Source organism: Acipenser ruthenus, chromosome 9 (genome assembly GCF_902713425.1).
Source record: "Acipenser ruthenus chromosome 9, fAciRut3.2 maternal haplotype, whole genome shotgun sequence".
NCBI classification, from domain to species: Eukaryota; Metazoa; Chordata; class Actinopteri; order Acipenseriformes; family Acipenseridae; genus Acipenser; species Acipenser ruthenus.
In genome coordinates, this window is record NC_081197.1 from 35,320,917 (window position 1) to 35,347,721 (window position 26,805).

The window sequence follows — 26,805 nt, forward strand, 5'->3', positions numbered from 1 at the left end:
CAGTATTTGGGGCTCAACGAGCTGTTCATGATTAAAGAACCATCAGTTGGCCAAGTTATATGGAAAACAAATGTTCAACTGTGCAATACTTTGGTGAATCGTGGACACACACCACCTTGACAGATTGATATTTTTTGATTCAAAGTAAAACAATCTATACAAACAGAACATAACCATTTATATACATCTTACTGAAAACAGCACCAGTATATCAATGCTTCAGTGCACGCAGTCAAGTAAAGTAGGAACTGTTCTCCCCTCGGAACCTTTAGTACGCGCTTTGTTCGCTGGAAGGCAGTGTTTTCATTGTGTTTGCCCGTGTCTTTTCGGAGGATTGAAACCGGAGGACGCTTTCGGCGGGTTCAGTTAAAATGGCGCCGTTGTTAAGAGCGGATAGTCAAGGCAATAATAACGGCTGCAGGTAGATTTGGACACCGAACCGGAACCGTATTGCACTTAGCAGCGCCATGGCAGGCCTGGATCAGAAATCCCCGAATGTCTTACTTCAGAGCCTGTGCTGTCGGATCATGGGCAAGAGCGAAGGTAAAAAAAAAAACTAAAAAAAAAACAGAAAGTAGATGTGATCTGATGACACCCTATGTTTAGCAGCACCACACAGTAAATGGGCACCGTGAATGCCTGTGTTTACTCTTCTGCACAATGTAGAATGATGATAGGCCGTGCATAGGCCAAACTGTCACTAGTCTCTTTTTTTATATATCAGAACTCGTGCAGTGTTTCTTTTGCATAGCAAAAGTGTTCGCTCGGTCAGGCTGACAAGTGGAATGTACAGCACACAGAAAGAGACCACAGTGTACAGTTACCTCTTAATGCAAACAATGGTATAAGATAGATTTGACTTACGTTGTTACAGTTTTGCCAATATGGCAATAATGCTGTACATTTTAACGATATTATCATTATAACCTTGTGTGGTTTTTACGAATGCTGAGGTGAGCTAAGTACAATGTATTAGCTGTCAAGGCAGCAGGACAGAAGTCGGTCCTTTAACTAATCAAATTAAAATGTTAACGTAATTTGCTGATCCTGAGTGACCTGAAATCTATAGTAATACTTGCACAAGCTTGTTCTGTACTGATCTGTGGCCAGTCGTTCTAGGATAGATTGGGTCCTAGCTGTAAATCACCTTTCTCAAAACCAAATACAGTGCCTGCATTAATCCATCTGAATTCATAATTTACAGTTGTGTAGTTGTCAATCTATGTAATCTACTTTTTATTCTGCAGTTGTAAATATATTTACATTAACTTGTATGAGTACGTTTTAAAAAGCATAAATAAGTTGGCAAGGAATACTAATCATTTAAATGCTTTTGAATTGGTACAGTATTCCCTTTTGTAGTCTGTAATCCTCATGTTGTTATTAATTATGTGAATTATGTTAGCTGTGAAGTGGTTAGACGCAAAGATTTACTTATGCTTAGATGGAATGGCACACTTACCAGAAGACAAGTTGTTTTACTTGTGGAAGTGGCATGTGACTGACAAAAAAAAACATTTGTAACACCTGAAGGGGTCAGATAATATTGTACAGAAACCCCAACATTGAATGCAGGCAGTGAGCCATTGATATTGACCTGAAACGTCTGCAGGAAGTTTGTTTTGATACCACACCCTACATCCATAGATCATAATGCAAATAGCAATAATGAAACATCCCTTACAATGACATTCCCACAGCACAGTGTTTGGTTTTGTTAGTTTAATCACTTTAATTTAGAATTTGTATACAAATGATACAGCCAATTAGTAAAAACTAAACACTTTAATTTATTAGTTATGTCAGTGTTTGTTACTGCAGTATCATTTAAGACTATTCAGTACTATTGGAAAACAGTTTTAAGGGGGTGTTTCACTGTGGTATGTGACCTTACTACACAAGTGCCACTCCTGACTCCTGGTACTAGTTACAATGACCTAATTATGGAGCCTAACTTAACAACCATTTTATAAGCTCTTAATCTCGGCCAAGGTAACATAAGGTAGTCCACGATAAGTGTACTGTATACCAGTTACAGTAATAATCCTCTAAAGTATGCAATTGTTTTGAAATTCTATGTATTGAGTGATATCATGAGTGAATATTTAGTATTCCTACTTTCTTTTTGGTTTGAATTTGTTTTTCAGTTGATGTTGCACATCAGTTCCAGTATGCTGTCCGAGTTGTTGGAAGTAATTACGCTCCTACAATTGAACGGGATGAGTTTCTTGTTGCCGAAAAGATAAAAAAAGAACGTGAGTTAACATTTTTGATGTTTTTAATGTTTAATTTCGGCAGATTAGCTGAACTCTGATGAATTTCACTGTTTTTTTTTGTGTAGATTTGATCCCCCCCCCCCCCCCCCCCACACACACACAATATTTAGTAATATATCTTATGAAGTCTAAAGTGACTAAAGCAATGTGTTATGTCAACATCTTCAGGACAAAAACACAACAATAGTACGTTTTTGTATGTGTTTTTTTTGTCTGCGACGTTAAGTTAAAAAGGCCCGTTCTTTCAGTTGTAAAGCAGAGAAGAGAAGCAGATGCTGCACTTTTATCGGAGCTTCACAGAAAACTTCAGTCACAGGTTTGTTTTTAAAATGAATCTTTTTCTAATGCTGCAGTACACAGCTAATTTAACCTGCAAGAGTTTCACTTTTACATTGTGGGCTGATTGTGTATAATGCAATGCTCTTCTGTATACCAGTATTATAATCATCTGGTTGGATACAGTAAAACATTTAGTAGATGTATATGTAAAGTATAAGCCATATACTGTAGCTGAATAACATTTTATACAGGGTGGCTCAAAAATCATTGAACAGTATATTATTAACTGTGACTTCTATTGTAAATCACCCTCTATACTGTAGCAGTATGAGGGTGAGGGGACGCATGCCTCATGACTTTATATGACCATAGAAATGCATTCATATTTCAGCACCCCAAGGTACTTATCAAATACATTTTAGCTAAATTCAAGACAAAAACTAAATTAAGTTGGCTCTGGTCAGAAATACATTTTGTGACCTCATAATTCTGTTTGGCTGGTCATTAAACATATATTTGTATTGCATTGTAAAAAGTAATATTTAACTTTTTTTTCCTACACAGGGGGTGTTAAAGAACAGATGGTCCATACTCTACCTCTTGCTCAGCCTTTGTGAGGATCCACGTAAACCACCCGTCAGGGTAATAGCAGGATTTAATTTATACTTTCATTAAGTCTGGAGTTTGATAAACTGTACTGGTTCACATACAGTACAAAATGTACAACAAGGATTACTTTTGGTAATACCTGTTAATAGGATCAGCTGAAGACCGCAAAGTTTTCTTCTTCAGGTGAAGAGTGGAAACTTTATGGAAACTATATTTTGTTAGATTAATCAGGGATGGAAGTAAAACTCCCATTGCATAGCAGTTTAATCCATTTCTGGTTTTACCATGAGTTTAATAAGACATACCTGAGCTTGTCACTTATACACAGTGGCTAATCAGGTGTGTAGTAAAAACCTGGAATGAAAGAAACTGCAATACAATAGGGGTCTTGTTTCCGTCCCTGTTAACTGTTTAAAAAGTATCTGTCCAGTAATTGGTATTAGATTATATTTTGCATGTTAGTTTTAAATATGGTAGTCCTTTTGAAATTTAGCTCTGCACATCTCTCTTAAATTATTGATGTATGTAATATTTAAAGAAGTCCCTGCAGGATAGGAAATTCCCAAAAATCTTAACATGCCCGTCGGACATGTAGCTCTACATTTTACATACCCAACACAAAATTTTACACGCCCAAGTGTGAAACTGAAAAACACTTTTCTGCTTCTGGTGATTCCATGACGATAGAGTACTTCTGGACTGCATGTCCTGCTGTGTGTCAACAGTGTCAAACATCCAATGTTCCACTGCTGCATCCTCTTAGTTGCCATTTTTTTTCATCAAATAAGCATACTTCCAGTATGCCCCGGAACCTCTGTGTGTGCAGAGTCATATTCCCAGTACCATTAGTTAAAAATTTCATAACATGCTTTCTTTTTAAAATCTCAACACAGTTGCATCAAGTCTGCAAGTTCTTGCATGCGCGCTAAAGAGAGACAGTCCGCTGCCATGTTTGTAGCCTACTTTAAATTACTTTACGATTTCAACTTGAGTGCCTTTAAGTAAGATGACACTGGCTGCAACTCTATTGTCGTTTTTTTTATACACAAATAAGCTTACTTGATTTAAAAAACGTCATGAACGATACAAGCAACTTCTTATACTACTTGGTTTGATTAAATGAGTAGTACACAACAAAATATGAAAACTGAACATTAATTTCAACGAAGAACAATGACAACTTTTTAATGAAAAAAATATATTGTAGTCTACTTCAATAGGAACATTAGCCTGCTATATTATATTAAACCAAAACAATAAAAAAATAACAATCTGGTTTTCTCTTGCCTTTTTCAATGAATATAATTAAATTAATAGAGAATAAAAACATACTAAGATAACAACTACCTAGCCTAAGTTTAATTAATCGTTTTTGTAATCTACTAGCGGCTTCTGTTGCATACACATCGCTGATAATAGTGCAGACTGTGGGGTCAAACCAATGTTCGTGTTGGGGTGCGTATTTTTTTTTTTAAATCAATGTCATCCTTCTGGAGTCCTCTGAATGTCTTTTAATTTGTTTGTTTTTTTTAAACCATTTAAATGCAAAACCATAACAAAACACGTATACAGGATTTTTTAAATGTATTTATTATTTGTCCTGCAGTTGCCTTTAATTAATTTTTCTGCACGTACTACTACTTTGTATATGATGTAGAATATGTGAATGTAAACATCTAACACTAGTACGTACAATACTCTTTCAAATAAACATGTTATGATTTTGAATGTGCGCTTCTTAAAGATGGTATTGCTTGCGGCCTGGCACCTCTTTCTTTACAAATTAAGCACTGCATACATCCAGTATACTATCACGTAAACTAAGTGTTTGGGGGTGGGGGGGAGAAAAAACGGCCAAAATAGTTTAACACTGGTGTACTCAATGACACAAAATAACATTTTAAAATGAACTTTAAAGAAAATTTGCTGAATCTCTTATTAAACGCTTTTTGTTATTTCCCCCCAGTTTTGGTAATCCATTGCAAATACAATCTGTTGTCACTCCGACAGCAGAATAGCTTAAACAATAGCAGCTCAAAACACTCGGGCATCACATTTTCTGCTGTTCGCGCAAGTGCACAGGGACGCAATACTAGAACACATGAGATGCTGGCTGGAAGGGATGTGGGAGCAAATACAGAAGTTTAAATCTGTAATAAATGAATTGCTTGCTTTTGTTTTAGGTCATTGAAAAATTGTAGGTGCCCGACTCGGGCATTTAAGCAATTTTTTTTACATGCCCCACCGAAATTTGTACATGCCCCTGGCATGTTGGGCAATATCATTTTCGGACACTGCCCTGTAATGAGGAGGCCTTTCAGGTTTGCATCAGCCTTTTCTTCTAGCCCTGTTTGCTGATTTTGCAGGCTGTGCAGATTTATATAAAAGGTGCAGTTGAGTGGAAATAGTGTAATTGTTTCCTGCTTTGTTTTATTACAGGTGATTTAACCATAGTGAAACTGTTTGCTATAATGCAAAGGGCGAGGTACTGGTGTTTAATTAGGATATTTATTTTCTAATTTTGAAGTGGATGTAATGGTGACCTATGTGGTATAGTATTGTTAGAACAGAAACCAATTTAGAAATAGTAGTAATTTCACAGTAAATTAACTCCCCATGGAAGACTTCTAATTTTTGGCCTTGACACAGTTAAGTTTTAAAACATTAGTAAGTGCAAACGTGTCAGTGGAGAAAAGCTTAGTAAATACTGTAGGACTGTAGGTCTGTTAAATTTTTTTTTTTTATTTGTCTAGAAAATTCAACTAGATTTGCTTCTTTTCTTTTTCTAGGTTGCCAATTATGCAGCACTGTTTGCTCAGGCTTTGCCAAGAGATGCTCAATCTACCCCACAATACTACTGTGCCAGGCCACAGAGCCTCCCACTAAGCTATCCCGATAGGACCCAGTCTGCACAGAGCTCTGGTAGTATGGGTAGCAGTGGGGTCAGCAGTCTCAGTATATATGCAACAAATGGGCCAACACCTACCCCACAGTCTCTGCTTCCAGGGTGAGTTCATGGTATTTTTGCTGTTATCCAAGAAAATATATATCGAGTCCTAAAGGATTAAGAAGGGAACTTGCAATTTAATGAGGTTGGACAGTTTGCATATTTGACAAACGCAGGCAATATTTGTGTGTTGTAAATTTCCATACACAATTAGACACTAATTCGTCCATTACGTCAAACACTCGATCATAAACGGCAAGGTAAAAAATATGTCATGGCTTGTGCCTTCACACTAATGAACTAAGACTAAACATTGTAATAAAAAGGTACACTTGACCTGGTGTTTTCAGTAGTTTAGTATTTCTTATATTTACTTTTATGTTTTTTATTTCAGTTTAAATTACAGTGGTGTACAATGTATAGAGATTTAAGAGTTGTGCAAGTATTAAAAACCCAACATAAACATTGAAAGTTATGGTTTCAGTGGGATTCTCTTCCTTTTAATTAAGATAGTTATTTAAAAATCAAATGCCGGACTTCAATAAAATGAGCTTACATTAGAATACAAGCCTCATTTTTATATTTTCTTCTGCCACAGTTTGCTATGTGTAGAGGTACTACATTGATAAGATAAATATACCTTGCGCTCTGAGAAATGGGATAAATAGATTGATTGTTCTGGGCAATGGTATAAAGGTACCTTGAGCTCTGGGCAAAACAATTGAATGTAGTCCAGATAAATAAGTTGTGTATACTGGCTTTACGATAATGGCAACATGGGGACAAAGGGAGCTGTAACTATACCATCTTATTCCTGGAAAAGTATTCCGAAAACAATTCCTACAAAGTGAAGTTCCACTTTCTTGTTAGTTTTTTTCTGCCCAAGTTGTGGATCATCATGGATTTTAATATGAAAGACCTGAGTTTTTTATTTATTGAAAATAAAACATTAAAATTCAGTAACTAAACAGTTATATGAAAAGCTAGCTGGTGCTGTGAAAAAGTATACAATATAATGAGGATAGGCAGGGGCAGTCTATCTTCTCCACTTGACCTTAATGTTGCTGGAATCTGGAGTGTTGTTGATTTTACACAGTATAATTAAATATGGATGTGTCAATGGGACAGAGCATTTAAGTATTGTTTTTACGAGCAAGATATATTACCGTTTGTGTTGATGCTACACTAGTACTAGCATGTGGGCAGTAAATTGTGGAATGTGAGGATTTTACACATCATTAAGTTTTAAAGAAGCACTCTGGTATCACTTGCAGTTGTTTGAAGCTGACATTTTCTTTCTTGCAATTAGGAGGCTGTTGCATAAAGTTTAACAAAAACATTAATTAGGCTTTTATGTTTACAAACTGGCTGTCATTAAACTGTTGGCCTTGAAAAATATCCCCTTCATGCACCAGGTTGTTTTTGGTTTTGATGGTTATGCAGTTGAATTGTCTTTTGCCAAAATTCCATTTAAACAGACGGGTATGTAGATGTTCAAGTATAAATCTAATGACAAATTAGGATAAAGTGTTCCTTATTGCCACATTGTAGAGCCTGTGCGTCTTAAAAAAAAAATATATATATATATATACACACACACACACACACACACACACACACATATATATATATATATATATATATATATATATATATATATATATATATATATATAAAAATCTCTCCCAGGTTATGTAGTATGGCAGACAGATCATTTGAAATGTGTAAAGTTATTAAACTGGGGATAAACAGGAGAAACATTTAATTTTTGTGAAAATTACAGTATATATAAATGTCTTATTTGCTTCTTTTTTTGTGTTCTCAACAAAAAATGCATCAATTACGGGTGGGAAGCTTAAACGTATACACTCTAAAGAAGTGGTAAAATATTTAATAATATGCTAGATGTATAACTGGGCATGTGACAAATGTCACCAACCGCATATTTTTTTTCTGCATTCATTTTAGTAATTTATCATCGGTAGTCCGTCGCGTATGATACTGCTCTAGTGCCACAGTAAGGGTGGATATTATAAAAAGGAAGGGGTTTGGCAATTGCCTCCAAATAGCTTTTCTAATTGGTGCAACAGAAAGATTGACACTGGGGTGGGTTTTATTCTCGGTTGATATGGTGCTTCATTGGTGCACTGTGTGTGTTTATGCCTTTAATAGGCATGGTATGGTATACATTCCAGGACCGCGTAATATAACGTTAATGACAAGCGTTTTTTCTGAGTTTGTTCTATATTTAAAATGGCATCTCTAAACAAAGGAAGCCATGTTTGGAAGTGTTTTGAGGAATCGGGTGAGAAAAATGTGGTATGTAAATTATTATGCCAAGCAAAATTGCCGTACCACAAAAACACAAGTTCAATGCTTCACAGTTTGAAATGAAAACATTCAGAATTATTGTAGATGGATCTACTAATGTCAATAAAAAGCAAACATCCATAACAACATTTGCTATAGAGTTGTCTGAACATGGCGTGATCACATTATCCCCTATGAGGACAGTGCGTGTGAATTGTGAATGCAGCATTTTTTAAATCTATATAAGATTATCCCAATACTGTGCCGACCCATAAAACAATAACAGCGAGCCTGGAAAAACTTAAAGGAAATCGTGCTGCAGCTGTTCATACAAAACTTTCAAGGGGAGAAAAAGTTGCAATTACCACAGACTCGTGGGCCCCATTCCCCAATCTTCCTATAGATGGAAGGCTTTTTTCACGTGAAATTGTTCTGTAAGCTTTTGGACCGAACGGCCGTTTGTTTAGTACAATTTTTATTTGTATGTTGGAACTACTGCACTAAAGTAAAGGACCCCTGAGACACAGTTCAAACAGGTAGGCCAGGCATCTCTTTTTAAAACTTAATGTAAAGTTGTGTGAATACGTGAATTTGAATACTTTACGTTATTTAGTAATACTTGACCATACAATTAACTGCACAAGAAGGCAAACATTATATTAATTACTTAATATATTACTTGATTGTGTGTTAATTTGGCATTTAAAATAGGACTTGTGACAATGTTTGGGAGGTTTATGTACACTGGTACAGTATGTAGAGGAGAGTGCCGTTTGATTCGAGTACACAGAAATTGTAATGCTCAACTACTCGTCTCAAGCAACAATTGATCTCAAATCCCACCCTACTATCAAAGACCGCAAACTTTTAAATCTCTGAGGCAGACTTTTTAATATCAGTCACAGTGCCCTTTAAAATTCCAAAATATTGTGCTATTTTATCCCTGATAAGTACCTTTTCCAGAAGTGAAAGTATTTCCAACTTTTTTTCAATTGTAAGCCAACGCGTTTTCGCGTTTTTTTTTTTACTTTGTAGTTAAGTCTTTGCGATGTTAAAAATTATTAGCTTATTTTGGGTTTATTTGCTTAGAAAATACTAACCAGGGTTGCCAGTATCAGAATGTAATATAAAGAGTGTGTGTGTGTAGATATCGTTTAAACGCTGACATTGCAAAGCGTTTAAACGTTCATAAAAATGTACCAAAAACACATCCCTAGCATCGATATATATATATATATATATATATATATATACATACATATACAGTGTGTGTATATATATATATATATATATATATATATATATATATATATACTGTATATGTGTATATATATATATATATATATATATATATATATATATATATATATACTGTATATGTGTGTGTATATATATATATATATATATATATATATATATATATATATATATATATATATATATATATATATATATAATATATTATATATGTAATACTAAAGTGTATTATTTTCATGTATTTTTAATTGTTTGGGATGTTCAAGTAATTAATTTGATGGTGAGGTCTACCGGAGCTAACAAAATTATTCAGAGTAATGGGAAAGTATATATATTAAACAAAACTAAGGTAAGCTCAGTTTTGTTAAACTTCTGTGATACACACTCACTTTAAGCAAAATAAAGTTATTTGTGTACTGGTACAGGTGGAATGGTGTAGCGATGTTTCATGAGGAAACACTTAACAGATGGCTAATGTTGCTAGTATGTTCAGAATTTAACAAAGATATGGTTGTGTGGTGCTGATCCTTAACACATAAAATGTGAGTTGTGACTGTTTGCAGTGCCTTCATAAATGTTTACTTTGCATGAGCGTTAATGCCGTTTTGTGTTTCAGACAAACTCAAGGCATGGGAGACTCTCTTCGCCAGCAGCTGAGCTCACGGCTTGCGTGGAATCTCTCTGCCGCAGCGCCTTCAGTGCCAACTTCTACCTCAAGAGGCCTTGCAAACTCTGTGCCACGCAGTGTGCCAAGATCTAGAAGGGAAGGGGACACAGGAAGCGGTGTGTAGACTGTTTACGGCTGAAAAACGAGTTCACTGCCAATCGAAAACCTTTCTTTCATTGTGCTAGTCAAATAAGGGGTTTGAATCATTCCCTTTCTATTATTCTTCTTCACATCAATTTGTGTGGTCTGTTGTGGAATGATTAAAAGTATCTATGCTTGTACATGCCAACTCTGGGCTGCAGGCTGCTGATATATCCATCTTATAATTCTGTGATTACCAAGCAGTCATTGTTCACTGCATGCGTGGCAGAGTATGATTGCATAGTGCATGCTCCAATAAGTATCGAGCAAGTCCAGAAAAATAGTAAATACATAACATACGTTCTGTGAGGTGGCACAGAAAGCCTACCAGTTTCACATATTGCCCTTCAATTTACAATATTTTTTCCCCAAATTGAAACATTTACTGCTACTTAAGTTTTCAGCCTTTAAAAGATCACGGCACATTTTAAATGATTAACTACTGACCTTTTCAAAACTGTAAATTTTAATTTTCCAGTGAAACACTGTCGTGTTTTTTTTCTTGTGTTTTTTTTCTCCAGGCTCTGTTGAAATAAGTGAGTCTGCCCTCGTAAGAGACATTTTATATGTCTTCCAGGGAATTGATGGAAAATGCATCAAAATGTGCAGTTCTGAAAGCTGCTATAAAATAGATGGAAAGGTAAATGTTATGTGAAATATAGTATAGTGATGTTTTTCTTATTAAATGTTTTGCATTTTTTCTTAAAACATGTTTTTAATGTATTGTTCAATTTTATATTTTTGTCATGTTAGACGCTTGGGATGTGTCCACTTGTATAAATTGCTTACGTGAAAGAATTTGATATTGGGACCTAAAGTGTGAAACCACAACTTCAAAAAAATAACAACAAATTAAAAAATAAATGTTATTTATATAACTTTGACAGATGATTCGTGTTAGTGGCCCCTCTTACATGAACAATGTGCTGTGCCAATATTGCAGAATTAGCACGGTGTCTGACTAGACTCCAGTTCTAATGAAGTGCTCTGATGAAGGCATAATGATCCAACATATGTAACCTGAAAATATAACAAAAACTGATCCAATAATCACAATATACAACACAGGAAGGAAATCCACCTCCATGACTTATTTCTTTAACTTAATCCAATTTGATCAATATTCTGCAACTATGGAGCCTCTGTACTGAATTCTTTCATAGTACGTTCAGGATTTTTTTTTTCTCGATTGCCTCCAAACACTGCGTGTAAGATTGGTACACTTAAATGAGAGGCTATCCAATGTATGCAGAAGCCACATCATATGTTTATCATATGTTAAAAGTTTGTATATATTACTGTTGTCTAACATTTTCCTCCAAAAGGTAGTCAATGTTAAACAATATTTGCGCTACCTTAAGGAAATAATAGGTTTAAGCCAGTGACCTTCAGTTTGAACAGTTAATACTTCTAGTATACCAAAATTGCCATGTCCTTCCTTGATTCACATTTGGAGAACAAGGTAAGAGAAAGGCAGTCAGTAATTTGCGAAAATTGTTTTCCCCAGCTGACGTAATTGATCTCCCTGAATGAATCAGTATGCTCAGGCAAACCTTGATTTTGATAGCATTTCATATTTGAGCAACTCAAATTCGTTTGCCACCTACAATATTTTGTTTTTAGACTACATTGCCAGAAATGGCCTAAATGTACATATTACAATTTTCTATGCTTTTTATGATAAATAATATATTATTTTAGGGTTCCGGATTTCAGTATTTGTTTTTTCTGTAGTTTTGATTGAAGCAGAAACAACCCTGTAGTTAACTGTTCTGAACGAGGTGTATTGTACTCCTGTTTTAGACGTCTTGCTTTGCCCACCACACAGAATAACAGTTTGTAGAGAGAAGTTGTGTGCTGTGTTATACATGTGTATTTATAGAAAAGACAAAAATTAGTGTTTGTCTGGGCTTTTTATTTTTTTTATACCTTCAAAAAAATGAATGCTATTGCCCAAAAGTACTCTTCTGGAGTTAATACATCCAGAGAACTTCTCAAATCCAAGAACCGCACAGTTTATAATCACGGTGCAGATTCTAAATCTCCAGTGACTATGACAGACACCTCTCTCATGTTTTGTTTTTTTGCTTTGTGTTTGTTTTTAAAGGAATTAATCATTAATGAAAAAACAAAAATCCTATTTATCTGATTTTAAAAACTGGGAATCTCTATTTATATTACATTACATTAATGACATTGCATTAAACAGGCTATATAATACATTGTTACAATTAACTACATTTTCTGAAGTGATATTCTGCTTGGTTTCCTCTAGCATTTGTACCCGAACGTGTCATTGCTGCACTTTATACCACTACCTGTTCTGTGCTACCGCCTGCATATATTCTTTCTGAAAGTGAATAAAACTGTCCTGACTAATATTTTGACTAGTGCCTTTATTAGCTTACTTCTAGAAAATGTCATTCACCAAGTCAGTTTTCAATCAAACAGTAACATGTATACAGTAGACTGAGTAGAGAGAACTTCTATTTATAGTTACTGTTCCAGTATATTCCCATATTTTATTGCTTGTATTGAATAAATACCTGTCTCTAAAAGTAGAGCTCAAGGCCAGATCTGCTGAAGTCCTTCTAACCCTTTTACTTTCACCTTTCTAATTGCACCAATCTTCCCAAAAAGGACAACGCCGTTACAATTCACCAGGAAAATCTGAACAAATGAGGGCACATTTGTAACTGTGCTACAAGGCTGTAATTAGTCTCCTTCCTGAAAAACAAATATGGAAATGACCCTGAAGTGTTTGGTTGCAGCATGTGCCCTTGGAATTGTCATTGTTGTTTGGCACATCCCTGAGCTGTGTTGGTAGGAGGAGCAGGGCCAGTTTGATGGCAGTGCTTGGTACAGGGACTAATTAAATTCCCCTAGTCTGCTTGATGATGCAGCTAATAAAGGGGATGGGCATGTATGTTTTAGTACGAGTGAAACTTACATTTCATGTTCTTTGTGCCTAAGTGCATGTGTTGTATATGTATTTTGTTATGTCTTGTAGATTGCAATATCTAAGTCGCTGAGAGACATCACAAGCAGGCTAGCAGAATTGGGGTGGTTACATAACAAAGTGAGAAAATACACAGATCAGAGGAGCCTAGACCGGGCATTTGGACTTGTTGGACAGGTAACAAACTGAGATTTTTTTTTGATTTTCTCAGGTTTTATTATTGCGTGTTAATTATTGATTCATTTGTCTGTAGCCGGCGATGCTCCATATTGCAGTAGCAATTGCAGATCATGAATATTCGTTAATAAATGATAAATGCCAATAGGTCGGCCACTATAGAAATGAAATGCAGAAAGTACTGTGTCAAAAACAAGAAAACCAAATGAACAGTAACAGATCACTGTGGAAAAGCAATACACACAATTATTGTTAAAGAAGAAAATGCCTAACTTGAAAGGAAAAATATTAGTCACTGCAAAAATGAAAAAAGATGCACTGTTACTGCTGTGTGGCGTTGTATTGATTTCATTTTACTTGTTTCAGAGTTTTTGTGCTGCGTTACATCAGGAACTTAAGGAGTACTACAGACTACTCTCTGTTTTGCATTCCCAGGTAAGAATTTATGGAGGAAATGAAATAAATTACCTGCTTGCTAGTATATATTTTAGATCTGCCTTTTAGGAAATCCTGAAGTAACTGCATTTTATTTTTAGGAAGGTATTTAGGTACTGAGAGGAACCTATTGTGTGTGTTTTGTCTCATTCAAAATGTGGTTCCTTATGTACCGAATGATCCTGTTCATCTTCAAACTTTAATCATAGACTCATAACCTCCAGTAGATTTTCTGAATTTAATTTGGGTATAATCCAGTAAACTGTTGGTTTTTGTTAAACGTTGACTTTTTTAAAAAAATGTTTATGATTGTATTTACACAATAATGAGGTGTTTGTGCACTGTTAATTGTTTTTAGTGAGTTATAAATGACAGTGAGTCTAGCCTGTACAGTATTTAATTATTATTATTATTTTTTTTATCATCACCAGCTGCAAGTTGAAGATGACCAAGGTGTGAACCTGGGGGTTGAAAACAGTTTGACACTCAGGCGCCTTCTTGTTTGGACTTATGATCCAAAGATCAGACTGAAAACCCTTGCAGCACTTGTGGATCACTGTCAAGGTTGGGATATTTTACATAGCTTTCAAATGCGCTGTACCTTTTCATGGAATTTTGCTTATAAAGCTTTTCATTTAAATATACTATTTTGTGTCAAACAATATAAAAATGACTATTCAAAACTAGCAGCTTCTGTTGCATAACTCGACCCCAAAGAAAGCAATAGATGTTCACCAGGTAACTACATCCTCTTTGTGTGCTTATGTACACAGCTAGGACATTGTTTGTCTGAGATAATCAGTTTATTACAAATAGAAAAAAGGATTTATTCCCCATGTAGTTGTCATACTCACGACTTTTCTTTCTAATTTTGACATAGAAAAATATATTTTAAGTTGTAAGAATTTTACATGTAGATTATTTATTTATATTTATAGAACAGCTTAACCACCCCTCTCTTTGAGCTGTATTAGGGACAGTTCTTGAGGTGCCTTTCCCATTTTATCTTTAATTTTCTTGTAACTAGTTACATTTTGGTTTATATAGCGTATGATGAGTTACAAAATGAGAGAAACTGTCAGTTTGTTGGACCTGAATATAGATTTTCGTCCTCTTGCTTACCCTGGTTAACGATTTTAAGTGGCACAGAGTAGACAGCAGCATTAGCAACAGGTACATTTCCATCTCTCTTTCATTTGCATATAAACTATGTATTGGTATGTAATATATAGACTTTGTTTTTGCAGGGAGAAAAGGGGGAGAGCTATCGTCAGCTGTCCATGCTTACGGTAAAACAGGGGACCCGTACATGAGGGCACTAGTGCAACACATTCTCAGCCTGGTGTCCCATCCCATCCTAAACTTTCTGTACCGCTGGATTTACGATGGGGAGCTGGAGGACACATACCACGAGGTAAGCGATTTCAGTATTCAGGTTATATCCTTTTTTATGGGTATTGATTAAAACAGGAGTGGGATATTATTAGAAATGCAGATAAATGTCCAGGTCGTAATATATAAAGCACATCAAGCATTATTTGTGTTGTTTGTTATTTAAGGTGTCTTCACAGAAGACCTTAATATCTACTGAACCTGGTTACTTAATGTGAGAGATGTGCTGCAAAATGTATATTATTATTTTCTCCATCTATATAAATGGAAAGGGACACAGGAAACTGTTTTGTTCTGAATATTGAAAAATGACCTTTTGCTTTTTGTTTCAGTTTTTTGTAGCCTCTGACCCAACAGTGAAGACTGACCGACTATGGCATGATAAGTATACTCTTAGAAAATCGATGATCCCTTCCTTTATAGCTATGGATCAGGCCAGAAAGGTATGTAATTTGTTTGCAAGATCGAAGTCCTCTTTGCTTTGGACCATGCAATGTACTGTTTTTTTTTTTTTTAATGATTCCCAAGCAAATCTAGTATAGAAATTAAAGAAAGTAAACTTGAGGCATCCACCACAATATTGTGTTTTTCACAACACATTTTTACATAATCCTTGTTTGCGCTATGTAGTATTATTACTATAGTAATATTGAAGCCAATCCTGACATGCAGTGACACTACTATATGTACAGCACTTCTCCAATTGTGATGAACCTGGGTAAGGACATTCTTTAGGACAATTAATAAGGGATCAGAATGCAGAGATCTAAGGAGATGTCTGTCTTTTTATCTATGCTACATCTACATTTTTAACGTGTATCTAGAAAACTGCTTATCCAGTTGTGAAAAGTCTTACATCACAATTTTAAACACTATGATGTTTACAGGAGGACTGTTGGCTGAACTAAGCTTTTTAGCTTGGATTCATGCTTCCAGTATAACTTCAGTAAATGTTTTTCATCACAGGTGCTTCTAATTGGAAAATCTATTAACTTCTTGCATCAAGTTTGCCATGACCGAACTCCTCCCGGTAAAATAATAGCTGCGTCAAAATCTGCAGATTCTCCTAAAGATGGTATGGTTCAGTTGTGTTTTATTTGTTTTGTTTGTTTAAACGTAGCGGTTTAACTGTTCTCTATTTGAATTAATGTGTTGGTAGTAGTATTAGTAGTAGTCGTCGTAATGCATGTTTTACTTCTGAAAGCATATATATATATATATATATATATATATATATATATATATATATATATATATATATATATATAATATATAATCTTTTTTTTTTTTTACCATTATTTTGCATTAAGTACACAATGTTGACTGAGTACATTCCATTCCATTTTGCACATATACCTGCAAACGTCTTGAAATACCACTTAAATGACCCCCAAAAACTGAAAGTGGTTTTGGAAAAGATGGGGAAGTTAAAACAACTCGCATATTTAAAATGCAAATAGATTTTTTTTTTTTCTGTTTTGGCATTCATCACTGTTTTCCATTTGTCTCCACTGAAGTAAATTATTGGCGTTGCTGTTTTTGTCACAAATCGATATAACATGGAGAATGGTACTTCAATTATTGAAATATGTTTGGCCTTGCTTAGATGGTATATTTCATTTTTTAAATGTCAATGGTCATTTTTGTTGTTTCTAGCTGCCGAGTTATTTACTGATTTGGAAGGTGCCTTCCAAAGCAATATTGATGCAGCCTATTTTGAGACAAGTAAATACCTGCTTGATGTTCTAAACAAGAATTACCACCTGCTGGAACACATGCAGGCCATGAGAAGGTACTTGCTCCTGGGTCAAGGAGATTTCATACGCCACTTAATGGACCTGCTAAAGTAAGTGTCTCAGGGAACCGCAAAAAACCCTTTCATTTTAACCAAAAGCCCTTTGATTTGAACAATGATCATGTTAATACGTTGTGCATGTCTCTTATAATAAGCCACCCTACACTGACGTATTAACTTACTATAAATCATAACAACTGATACTCATAACAAAAAGTATTGTTTTTTTTTTTTACTTTTGAATTATGTTGTATTTTCTTGGCATGGGATGTCATATGTGCACAAGATAAGGTGTGGAATTTTAAAACAGCTTAATGATGATTGGTTGATTTCTTATGTTATTTATTTGTGTGTGTGTGTGTGTGTGTAAATAGTCCATGCAGTAGAATCTATCCCATGTTTAATCTGAGGATGTAGTTAGCATGGACTCCAGTGCTTGTTGAACTCAAACGCACGTCCATTACAGTTTGCCTGAAGACAATTTACTGTGAACCAGAAGTCTCTTTTTTACCTCTTGTTTTATGACGATTTGATATAGAAACCCTATTGTCATTACAAATTAAGTTTACTGGTACAGTAGGCTATTATTTGTTCAACCATACAATTATCTAATATAAAAATGTTTTGTGCTTTTAAAGTACCTTTTGTATTAAATCCGAAATCATGCATCTTTTTTCTGTGATATCACAAAACACCCTCCACAGCGCTGTGCTGTCTTAACCTGGTCAAAGTGTTTCCACTTCATAGTAAAAAGCTAATTTGTACAGCAACATCGGATTAGAACTTTGGATTCAGTTTTGAATTAGAAGTGGTTTTCAGTTAAACACACATTTTTGGCTTCTTGCTGTTTTATTTTTGGGTTCCATATTGTCACAGATGCAAAGTGCTAAAAAAAAAAGTCCCTGTACACCAAAACACACTTGTTCAGGTTAATTTACGTCTCGCTGTACCAGTAAATTCATGACTCGCTCTACTGTATATTCAGTGACATTTAGAATTGAAGCCATCTGTGCAGTCAGTACATGTCATCTCCAGTTATCAGTCTTGCAAGTGTCTGAAATTGTAAGCACAATGGTAAACTGAAGTTACATGTGTCAAGTTGTCAAACCCCTCTGAACAGTATTTATTCTTCCAAGTCTGATCAAGGTCCCGTTTAACTCATTACAATTTAAGATGTCATATTCTCTAATAGCTTAATACTGATCAAATATCAAATATAAGACAGATTGACTATTCTTCACTGCTTAGCTAGTATTGGGCTTCCAGACCATAAGTTATGGCTCTGTTTGGTGAATGTTTGTTTTTAACTCACAGGCCTGAATTAGTGAGGCCAGCCACTACCTTGTATCAGCATAATCTAACAGGGATCCTTGAGACGGCAGTCAGAGCAACCAATGCCCAGTTTGACAGTCCTGAGATTCTCAAGCGACTTGATGTCCGACTTCTGGAGGTACCATTTCAGAAATTGTTGTGAACATGTACCAAAAGCACATTGTTGCAGAAACTCTTTAATGAGAGCTTCATAAAACGTTGTAAAATACTAAAGAAACTGTCCTCTCTTAGGTATCCCCTGGTGATACAGGCTGGGATGTGTTCAGTATGGACTATCACGTCGACGGGCCAATTGCAACGGTATGTTTTACAGGAGATGATTTGTGAGAGTCTGAATTTCTTTAATGAAGGTGGAAGCTATTCACTTGAAATTTCCTAATGAGTCCTAAAAGTACTAAGCACTTGGATTACACATTCTTGACTCTTTTAATCTCACTAGGTTTTAATTATTGATGTGGATGAAAAGGTTTCTTCAGTTAAGTGGCTTTAAATATTACATGTGCAGACCGAATCCTAAATTAGTTTTTAAATAGCCCAGTTAGTAAAATTACACCATGTACGACAATCTAACAAATATAATGTAGTCAGATTTTAGTCTGACAGTTCTGCAATTGATAAATCCTTAAACTCTTGTCCATTATCTAGATTATTTAAGTGTTTCTCAAGTGAGTTATACAGGGCCTTTCTAGAGGGTAGGGCCTTTGCCTGTTTCAGAAGGACTTCATTTTTATTCGTGTTGCAATCCTATCATATTATGTTAAACAATTTTTCTTCATCACATATAGTGCCTTGCAGTATTCAGACCCCTGACCAATTCTCTCATATTACTGAATTACAAATGGTACATTGAAATTTCATTTTGTTTGATATTTTATTTTAAAACACTGAAACTCAAAATCAATTATTGTAAGGTGACATTGGTTTTATGTTGGGAAATATTTTTAAGAAAAATAAAAAACTGAAATATCTTGCTTGCATAAGTATTCAACCCCCACACATTAATATTTGGTAGAACCACCTTTCGCTGCAATAACAGCTTTAAGTCTTTTGGAGTAAGTATGTACCAGCTTTGCACACAGTCTCGGAGTGATTTTGGCCCATTCTTCTTGGCAGATTTGCTCCAGGTTGTTCAGGTTGGTTGGACGATGCTTGTGGACCGCAATTTTAAAATAGTGCCACAGATTCTCAATGGGATTGAGATCAGGACTTTGACTGGGCCTCTGTAGGACATTCACCTTTTTGTTCTTGAGCCACTCCAATGTTGCTTTGGCCTTGTGCTTGGGATCATTGTCCTGCTGAAAGGTGAATTTCCTCCCAAGCTTCAGTTTTTTAGCGGACTGAAGCAGGTTCTCTTGCAGTATTTCCCTGTATTTTGCTCCATCCATTCTTCCTTCAATTTTAACAAGATGCCCAGTCCCTGCTGATGAGAAGCATCCCCACAGCATGATGCTGCCACCACCATACTTCACTGTAGGGATGGTGTGTTTAGAGGCATGGGCAGTGTTAGATTTGTGCCTCACATAGCGCTTTGAGTTTTGGCCAAAAAGCTCTATCTTGGTCTCATCTGACCACAAAACCTTTTCCGACATCGCAGCTGGGTCACTCTCATGCTTTCTGGCAAACTCCCGACGTGCTTTCAGATGGTACTTTTTGAGTAACGGCTTCTTTCTTGCCACCCTCCCATACAGGCCAGTGTTGTGCAAAGCTCTTGATATGGTTGACTGGTGCACCATTACTCCACTCCCAGCCACTGAACTCTGTAGCTCCTTCAAAGTGATTGTTGGCCTCTCTGTGGCTTCTCTCACAAGTCTCCTTCTTGTTTGAGCGCTGAGTTTTGAGGGACGGCCTTTTCTTGGCAGTGCCTGGGTGGTGTGATGCAGCTTCCACTTCCTGATTTTTGATCCAACTGTGCTCACTGGGATATCCAAACACTTGGATATTATTTTGTACCCTTTCCCTAATCTATGCATTTGTATTACTTTATCTCTACCTTCTGTAGAATGCTCTTTGGTCTTCATTTTCCTTCAGATTCACAGCCTGACCAATGATCCTTCAACAGTGGGGTTTTTATCCAGAAAATGTGACAGCAACTTTAATGGTTCACAGGTGGAGGCCAATGGTAAGGTAATTGTATCCTCGTTAGGGCAATACCTTTCATCGGTGTAAACTGGGAGCTTCCACAGCACAGGGGTTGAATACTTATGCAAGCAAAATATTTCAGTTTTTTATTTTTCTTAAAAATATTTCCCAACATAAAACCAATGTCACCTTACAATAATTGATTTTGAGTTTCAGTGTTTTAAAATAAAATATCAAACAGAACGAAATTTCAGTGTACCATTTGTAATTCAGTAATATGAGAGAATTGGTCAGGGGTCTGAATACTTTTGCAAGGCACTGTATGTTAGTATTCATTTTAAATATATTTATTGTGTGATATCAAAAAATAAATAAATACATTTTACAGTTTTATAGATTAAGAATACAATATACCATTGCAGTTAAATACAGAGCCACTCTTTGTTTTATTTATTTATTTAAACATGTTTACACAGTCAAACATAATTTCCCAGAGGTGTGTGGCTGAGGTCATTCTGAGTCTCAAAGACTCAAGGGTAATGAAAACATAAGGACCAAGGCCTCTTCATTCTATCAACTTATACACCTTTTACATTGGCACACCCGACCCGTGAGGGCCTGGGACCCTCACGGGTCGGTTGCTTTTACACTGGCAATATACCCGACCCGATCCGAAGCGAACCGACCCATACCGTGAAACTCCGGCCCAATAACGTATCTAAATCTGGCTCGGGACCGAAGCAGGCCGTGGGTGGGGTTACTGACTTTCGTCATGACGCTGGTGCATCTTGACTGTTGCATCTGTAACCTTATTGTTTTTGCCTTTTATTTATTTATTTTTAATTTAGTCGTCGCCAATTATTTTACCCCTGTTTTTCACCCCAATTTAGCATGCCCAATTATTATCTGTATCCTCGGCTCACCGCTCGCAACCCCCCTGCCGACTAGGGAAACGGAGGCTGGAACACGCGTCCTCCGAAACGTGATCCTGCCAAGCCGTCATTTTTCGCACTGCAGATCCACAGCAATGCCACCAGACCTATAGTGCCGGAGGACAACACAGATCTGGCGGCTCCACTGCAGAGCCACAGGCGCCCTATCGGCCACAGGGGTCGCTGATGCGCGGTGAGCCATGGATTCCCCTGCCGACCTAAGCCCTCCCTACCCGGGCAGCGCTCAGCCAATTGTGCGCCGCCCCCTAGGAACTCCCAGTCACGGTCGGCTGTGACATAGCCTGGATTCGAACCTGCAATCTCCAGGCTTAGGGCACATCCTGCACTCTGCGCGGAGCGCCTTTACTGGATGTGCCACTCGGGAGACCCCGTTTTTGCCTTTTACTTTGTTTTAAGTTTCTTTTTTCAGTGTATACTGTCGTTGAAGTTGTCTTTTCACAGGTTAACAATGGTAAAACTAAAGTATTACAGATTTGTACTGTGTTTTTTTTTTTTTTTTTTGGTCGATTTCACTAAATGTGAATCTCCATACATTAGCAGTTTGTAATTATTTGACGAGCGAGTCAATGCTTTGATTTAACTTGGGCCCATCTGTTAAGTATTAAACAGAAATAATGAAATTCCTTTAACTTACGTTAGATAAGACATATGGCTTTAATGTCGCTTTATAAATAAGTTAATTGTAAATAAAATAACACCGAAAACTAAGGACCATCTTTGTATAGAGCTATAATAATCAACATGTTCAAGCATGACTGTGGTTATTTTTTATTATCATTATTACTAATTTTAGGCTAGAAAGTTCATACTGCATGCAATGTTTGAATGACAAAGCATGATGAAAAAAAAAACATCTTTTTGCCATACACGTCCTCTCTATTCTCTGTGACTCGGCACGTTCATTACGTGTGACGTCATTCGCTCGGCTAGGCTCTTCAGTGTAAAAGCAACTCAAGGTACCCGAACCATACCAAGCTGGCTAGGCTCGGCACCAGCTCGCCTCGGGTGTGCCAGTGTAAAAGGGGCATTCGATAAAGGATGATCAAATGGGACAGGAGAGTTCTCAGAGTGGCTGGGTGGTGTATTTTAAAAACTTTCTTGTCATATGATCCCTAATATTTGTAGGTATTCACACGGGAGTGCATGAGTCATTACTTGCGGGTGTTCAACTTCCTCTGGAGAGCTAAGCGGATGGAATATATTCTTACTGACATTTGGAAAGGCCAAATGTGCAATGCCAAACTCCTCAAGAGCATGCCAGGTAAGCAGCTGAAAATACATAGACAATAGATTTTGATTTTTAAAGTAGGGAATCCTACAGTGGATGACTAACATGTCCAAATCTATTTCTTGGAAGACAGATTAGTCTTAACAGCCCGATCAGGATGTTCAATATGGCTGGTTTCAGAGATATTAGTGCTCAATCCAGCTGTTGTATTGGAGCTTAAATTGACTTTTTGTGCGATATACCTTTTTCAGAATGTGCAGTTGTGCACAACATCTAGCATTTGACCCACTAAACAAAACAAAACAAACAGCATCACCACCAAAAAACTGTCTTCACCTTTGCTGATGCAAAGCTAGTTCTGAGTGGATCCTGTTCATTATTATAATTAACATTTTATTCCACTAGATGGCAGTATTATACTTGTGTTAAATCGTTGCATTTGTTTGCCAGTATAGCAAGAGGTAACTTCACTACAGTTAAGCAGAGATCATGGATATGGGATGAAATATGCTTGTATACGCAGGCATCTGGTTGCAGATTCAGAGCTTCTCATATTAGGAAAGAACACACAGTAAAGTTGCCCCATTGTCCTAAGAGTCGAGAACCAATGACATGTTTCTGATTGATTTACGTAGGATCATATGTTAAATGTCTAAATATTACACCACTTGATTTTGCATGCTTTAATTGAACTCCTTGCCAATACATTAGTTTTAAACAATAAAAAATGTAAAAAGCAAAATTTAATAGATCTATTTGGAATGTTTTTTATTGTGTTTGACATTCAGAAACCTTTTGGTTTTCTTCACAATCTACTTATGACCATTACGGTGTGTGTTTTATTTATTAATACTTTTTAGTATTTCAGTACAGATGTAGCCTAGTTATTTCCCAATCTCCCACCTGTGTTCACTAATTAGTAAGGTGTAAAAACAGCAAGCATTGGGCCTAGAAGGATTCAATGGCCACCTCGGTTAATAATCCCACATACATTTACAAAGGTTTGACAAGCTGCAATGAGCCTGGTATTAATAATGCATTGAACAGTAATTTCTATTTTTAGCACATAATATAGTCTGTGTAGGCTTTCTAGCAGGATACCAGGGTGACGGTCAAGAGCCGCTAATTGGGTAAAGTCTACAACCTCTGAAGGTTTGATTTTTCCTTCTTTAAGGGGAGGCTAGAGACGAAAGGGCTTTGAAAGAGGTGATGTGGGGTCCCAGGGTCACCCGAATTAAATATCAGTTTGCTTTATCTTTTAAATTTTTCATGTGCTCTGGACAATTGGTGGTAGTCTCTGTAAAAACACCCAATTGTTTGTAGAATGAGCCTAGATTGAAGACATACAGTATAAGATTTTAATATCTAAATATTGAATGTAATAGCACTAAGTTTCATTTGCTCCTCTATAGACACAATAGTCGGTGTTTGATGTGCTCTGATAGCTCTTGTAACTCTAGCCAATTACTTTGCTTACATGATGGATCATGGCAAAATACACTTGCTAACGGGTGCTTCATACAGTAATAATATCAAATGAACAGCGGCAACCTGCCAGTCCTCTAATGTCATGTGTTTGACTTTGTTGTTCTTGTAAACCATATCCATTAGCTATAGATGTCGCTCTTCTAATTAGGTCAAGGGTTCCTTCATTATGACTTTGCATTCTTTACAGAACTCTCTGGAGTGCTGCATCAGTGTCACATCCTGGCATCGGAAATGGTCCACTTTATTCACCAAATGCAGTATTACATTACCTTTGAGGTATGTTCCGTTGTTTGGAATCGGTAATGACGCTTGCGTGTGTGCATTTATCCATGTTGATTACCGATCACTTTGGGTTTGTAGGTGCTGGAATGCTCTTGGGATGAACTCTGGAACAAGGTGCAACAAGCGCAAGATTTGGACCACATCATTGCTGCTCACGAAGTGTTCCTTGATACCATAATTTCACGGTGTCTACTAGACACTAACTCACGAGTAAGTCTTTTTAAGATGCTTTTTCTTCTCTAATTCTTCCTATCTTATTTTTCTCCCCTATAAAGTTTCTTCAGTATTCTGATGCACAATAACTGAAAGTGTTATAAATAAATATATTTGTATACAGTGTTAAAGCTGGCCTAAAATTCAACTCAGTCCAAGGATAGAAAGTTTTCACGTGACATGAACACCTGTATTGTATTATTTAATACAAACTTTAGTATTTATTTGACTAAAGTTAAAAACATATGGTGTATTATCTCAGGCTTGCATTTCTATTTCCTAGTAAACCATTTCTTGTTCTTGTGCTCCAACAGTCCAAAATAATTGTTTCAAATAGAGCCTAGGTATCTTAGTGTTGTTAACCAAATGTTAAACTGGTAAAACTGTTTTAATAATACTAAGGTGTCAGTAGAGTGCCAGTATATGACCGTTGTGTGGATTTTGGTGGAGTTCACAGATTGTCATCTGGGGCAGATCATGAAATTTGATCCTTTGACTGAATTATTTAGTTTTATTATCTTAACGTACATTTATGCTATTTAAATTAGATGCTGTTGTCTCCTGGCTTGCCCCAGGACCAGCAAAACATGTTTGTAGTAGTATATATTTTAACTGAGATATTTCTGTACCTACACGTGCACAAGAATCCACACTGAAACAGTTAATACAAGTAATAAATAAATTAACCTCTCCTGAAATTGAAACAGCACTTGGAATATTTCTTTTTGTTAGGCTCTTCTGAATCAACTTCGAGCCATCTTTGATCAAATTATTGAGTTCCAGAATGCACAAGACACCTTGTACCGGGCTGCCCTGGAGGAGCTCCAGCTCAGACTGCAGTTTGAAGAAAGGAAGAAACGGCTCCAATCTGAGGTATCCTTTATTATTATTATTATTATTATTATTATTATTATTATTATTATTATTATTATTATTATTATTATTATTATTATTATTATTTATTTCTTAGCAGACACCCTTATCCAGGGCGACTTACAATCGTAAGCAAATACATTTCAAGTATCACAGTACAAGTAATAATACAATTAAGATACAATTTACAGCTGCGTTTTGTATTGCCATCTACCAATGATCCCTAGGGCCACTGATACTCTCCAAATCAATAAGTATAAATATGATTCAGGGCTATTGTGCAAGATGTAGGTTTACAAAAACCCTTCAAGGTGCCAATGTCCCCTCTCTGTCTTACCCTCTTTAATCCACATACTGTACACACAGCTCCTGTTACATTAGAGGTCATAGAAACACTATTAATATGACCGCAACCACAATTGCAAGTTACAGCAAGCAAATCATTCACAGACATTGTTAAAAATATGTTTTTGTTATTTGAGCAAAGCAAAAACAAATCAATTGTTTTTGTTTTGTACTCAGTATTGCTGTACTGTGCTTTAAAGATGAATGATTTACACAGAATGGAAAACAAGGATTTTGTAGAGCAATTCACACTTGAAAACAAAAATGCAATTGCAGAAAATGTTTTTAAATAGCCATTTATCACTGTATTTTTTTCAAATTTAAATTAGATTTATCTGAGGCTATGAAGGAAAAATAAATACAATTTTAAATAAGTCCCCATAAAGTTGAAGTGGTATGTGGTTCTCATATACCACTCAAGCGACTACAGATTCTTCCTTAATTCTACTGTAATACAAATGCAATGCTGGACCTGGTCATGTATTTCAGGGAGAGTGGGGAGTAACAGCAGCAGATGAAGAGGTGGAAAACAAACGAGTTCAAGAATTTTGTGAAACTATACCAAAAATGCGCTCTCAGCTACGAATACTTACACATTTCTACCAGGTATGTCACTACTTTGCAGTAAGTGTGTCTTTCTTGTTAGCCTTTTCTCTTCTAAGCCTTTTAATTAGCTTTGAGTCTGTCTGAAGAATTGTAAGTACTGAAACTCACAGTTACTCAAAATAACAGGAAGCAACAAACATGACATTTAAAGCTGCTTAATAA

The 26,805-nt window shown here is 36.1% G+C and overlaps 1 protein-coding gene across 1 annotated transcript in view; it reads left to right on the forward strand.

Moving 5' to 3' along the window:
- The first annotated feature begins 260 nt into the window (after positions 1-260).
- The window catches only part of LOC117405277 (gamma-tubulin complex component 3 homolog), a 28,366-nt gene continuing 1,821 nt past the window's right edge, over positions 261-26,805 (forward strand). Inside the window, exons 1-21 of the mRNA XM_034008214.3 lie at positions 261-543; positions 2,148-2,255; positions 2,525-2,592; positions 3,120-3,197; positions 5,954-6,171; positions 10,295-10,461; positions 11,008-11,126; positions 13,497-13,622; positions 13,989-14,057; positions 14,489-14,621; positions 15,305-15,471; positions 15,782-15,892; positions 16,416-16,524; positions 17,106-17,295; positions 18,559-18,694; positions 18,808-18,876; positions 22,734-22,869; positions 24,512-24,600; positions 24,685-24,816; positions 25,552-25,692; positions 26,527-26,643. Of these exons, the coding sequence (XP_033864105.3) occupies positions 468-543; positions 2,148-2,255; positions 2,525-2,592; positions 3,120-3,197; positions 5,954-6,171; positions 10,295-10,461; positions 11,008-11,126; positions 13,497-13,622; positions 13,989-14,057; positions 14,489-14,621; positions 15,305-15,471; positions 15,782-15,892; positions 16,416-16,524; positions 17,106-17,295; positions 18,559-18,694; positions 18,808-18,876; positions 22,734-22,869; positions 24,512-24,600; positions 24,685-24,816; positions 25,552-25,692; positions 26,527-26,643 (2,559 nt within the window). The 5' untranslated portion in view covers positions 261-467. The remainder of the gene's footprint in view (positions 544-2,147; positions 2,256-2,524; positions 2,593-3,119; positions 3,198-5,953; positions 6,172-10,294; positions 10,462-11,007; positions 11,127-13,496; positions 13,623-13,988; positions 14,058-14,488; positions 14,622-15,304; positions 15,472-15,781; positions 15,893-16,415; positions 16,525-17,105; positions 17,296-18,558; positions 18,695-18,807; positions 18,877-22,733; positions 22,870-24,511; positions 24,601-24,684; positions 24,817-25,551; positions 25,693-26,526; positions 26,644-26,805) is intronic.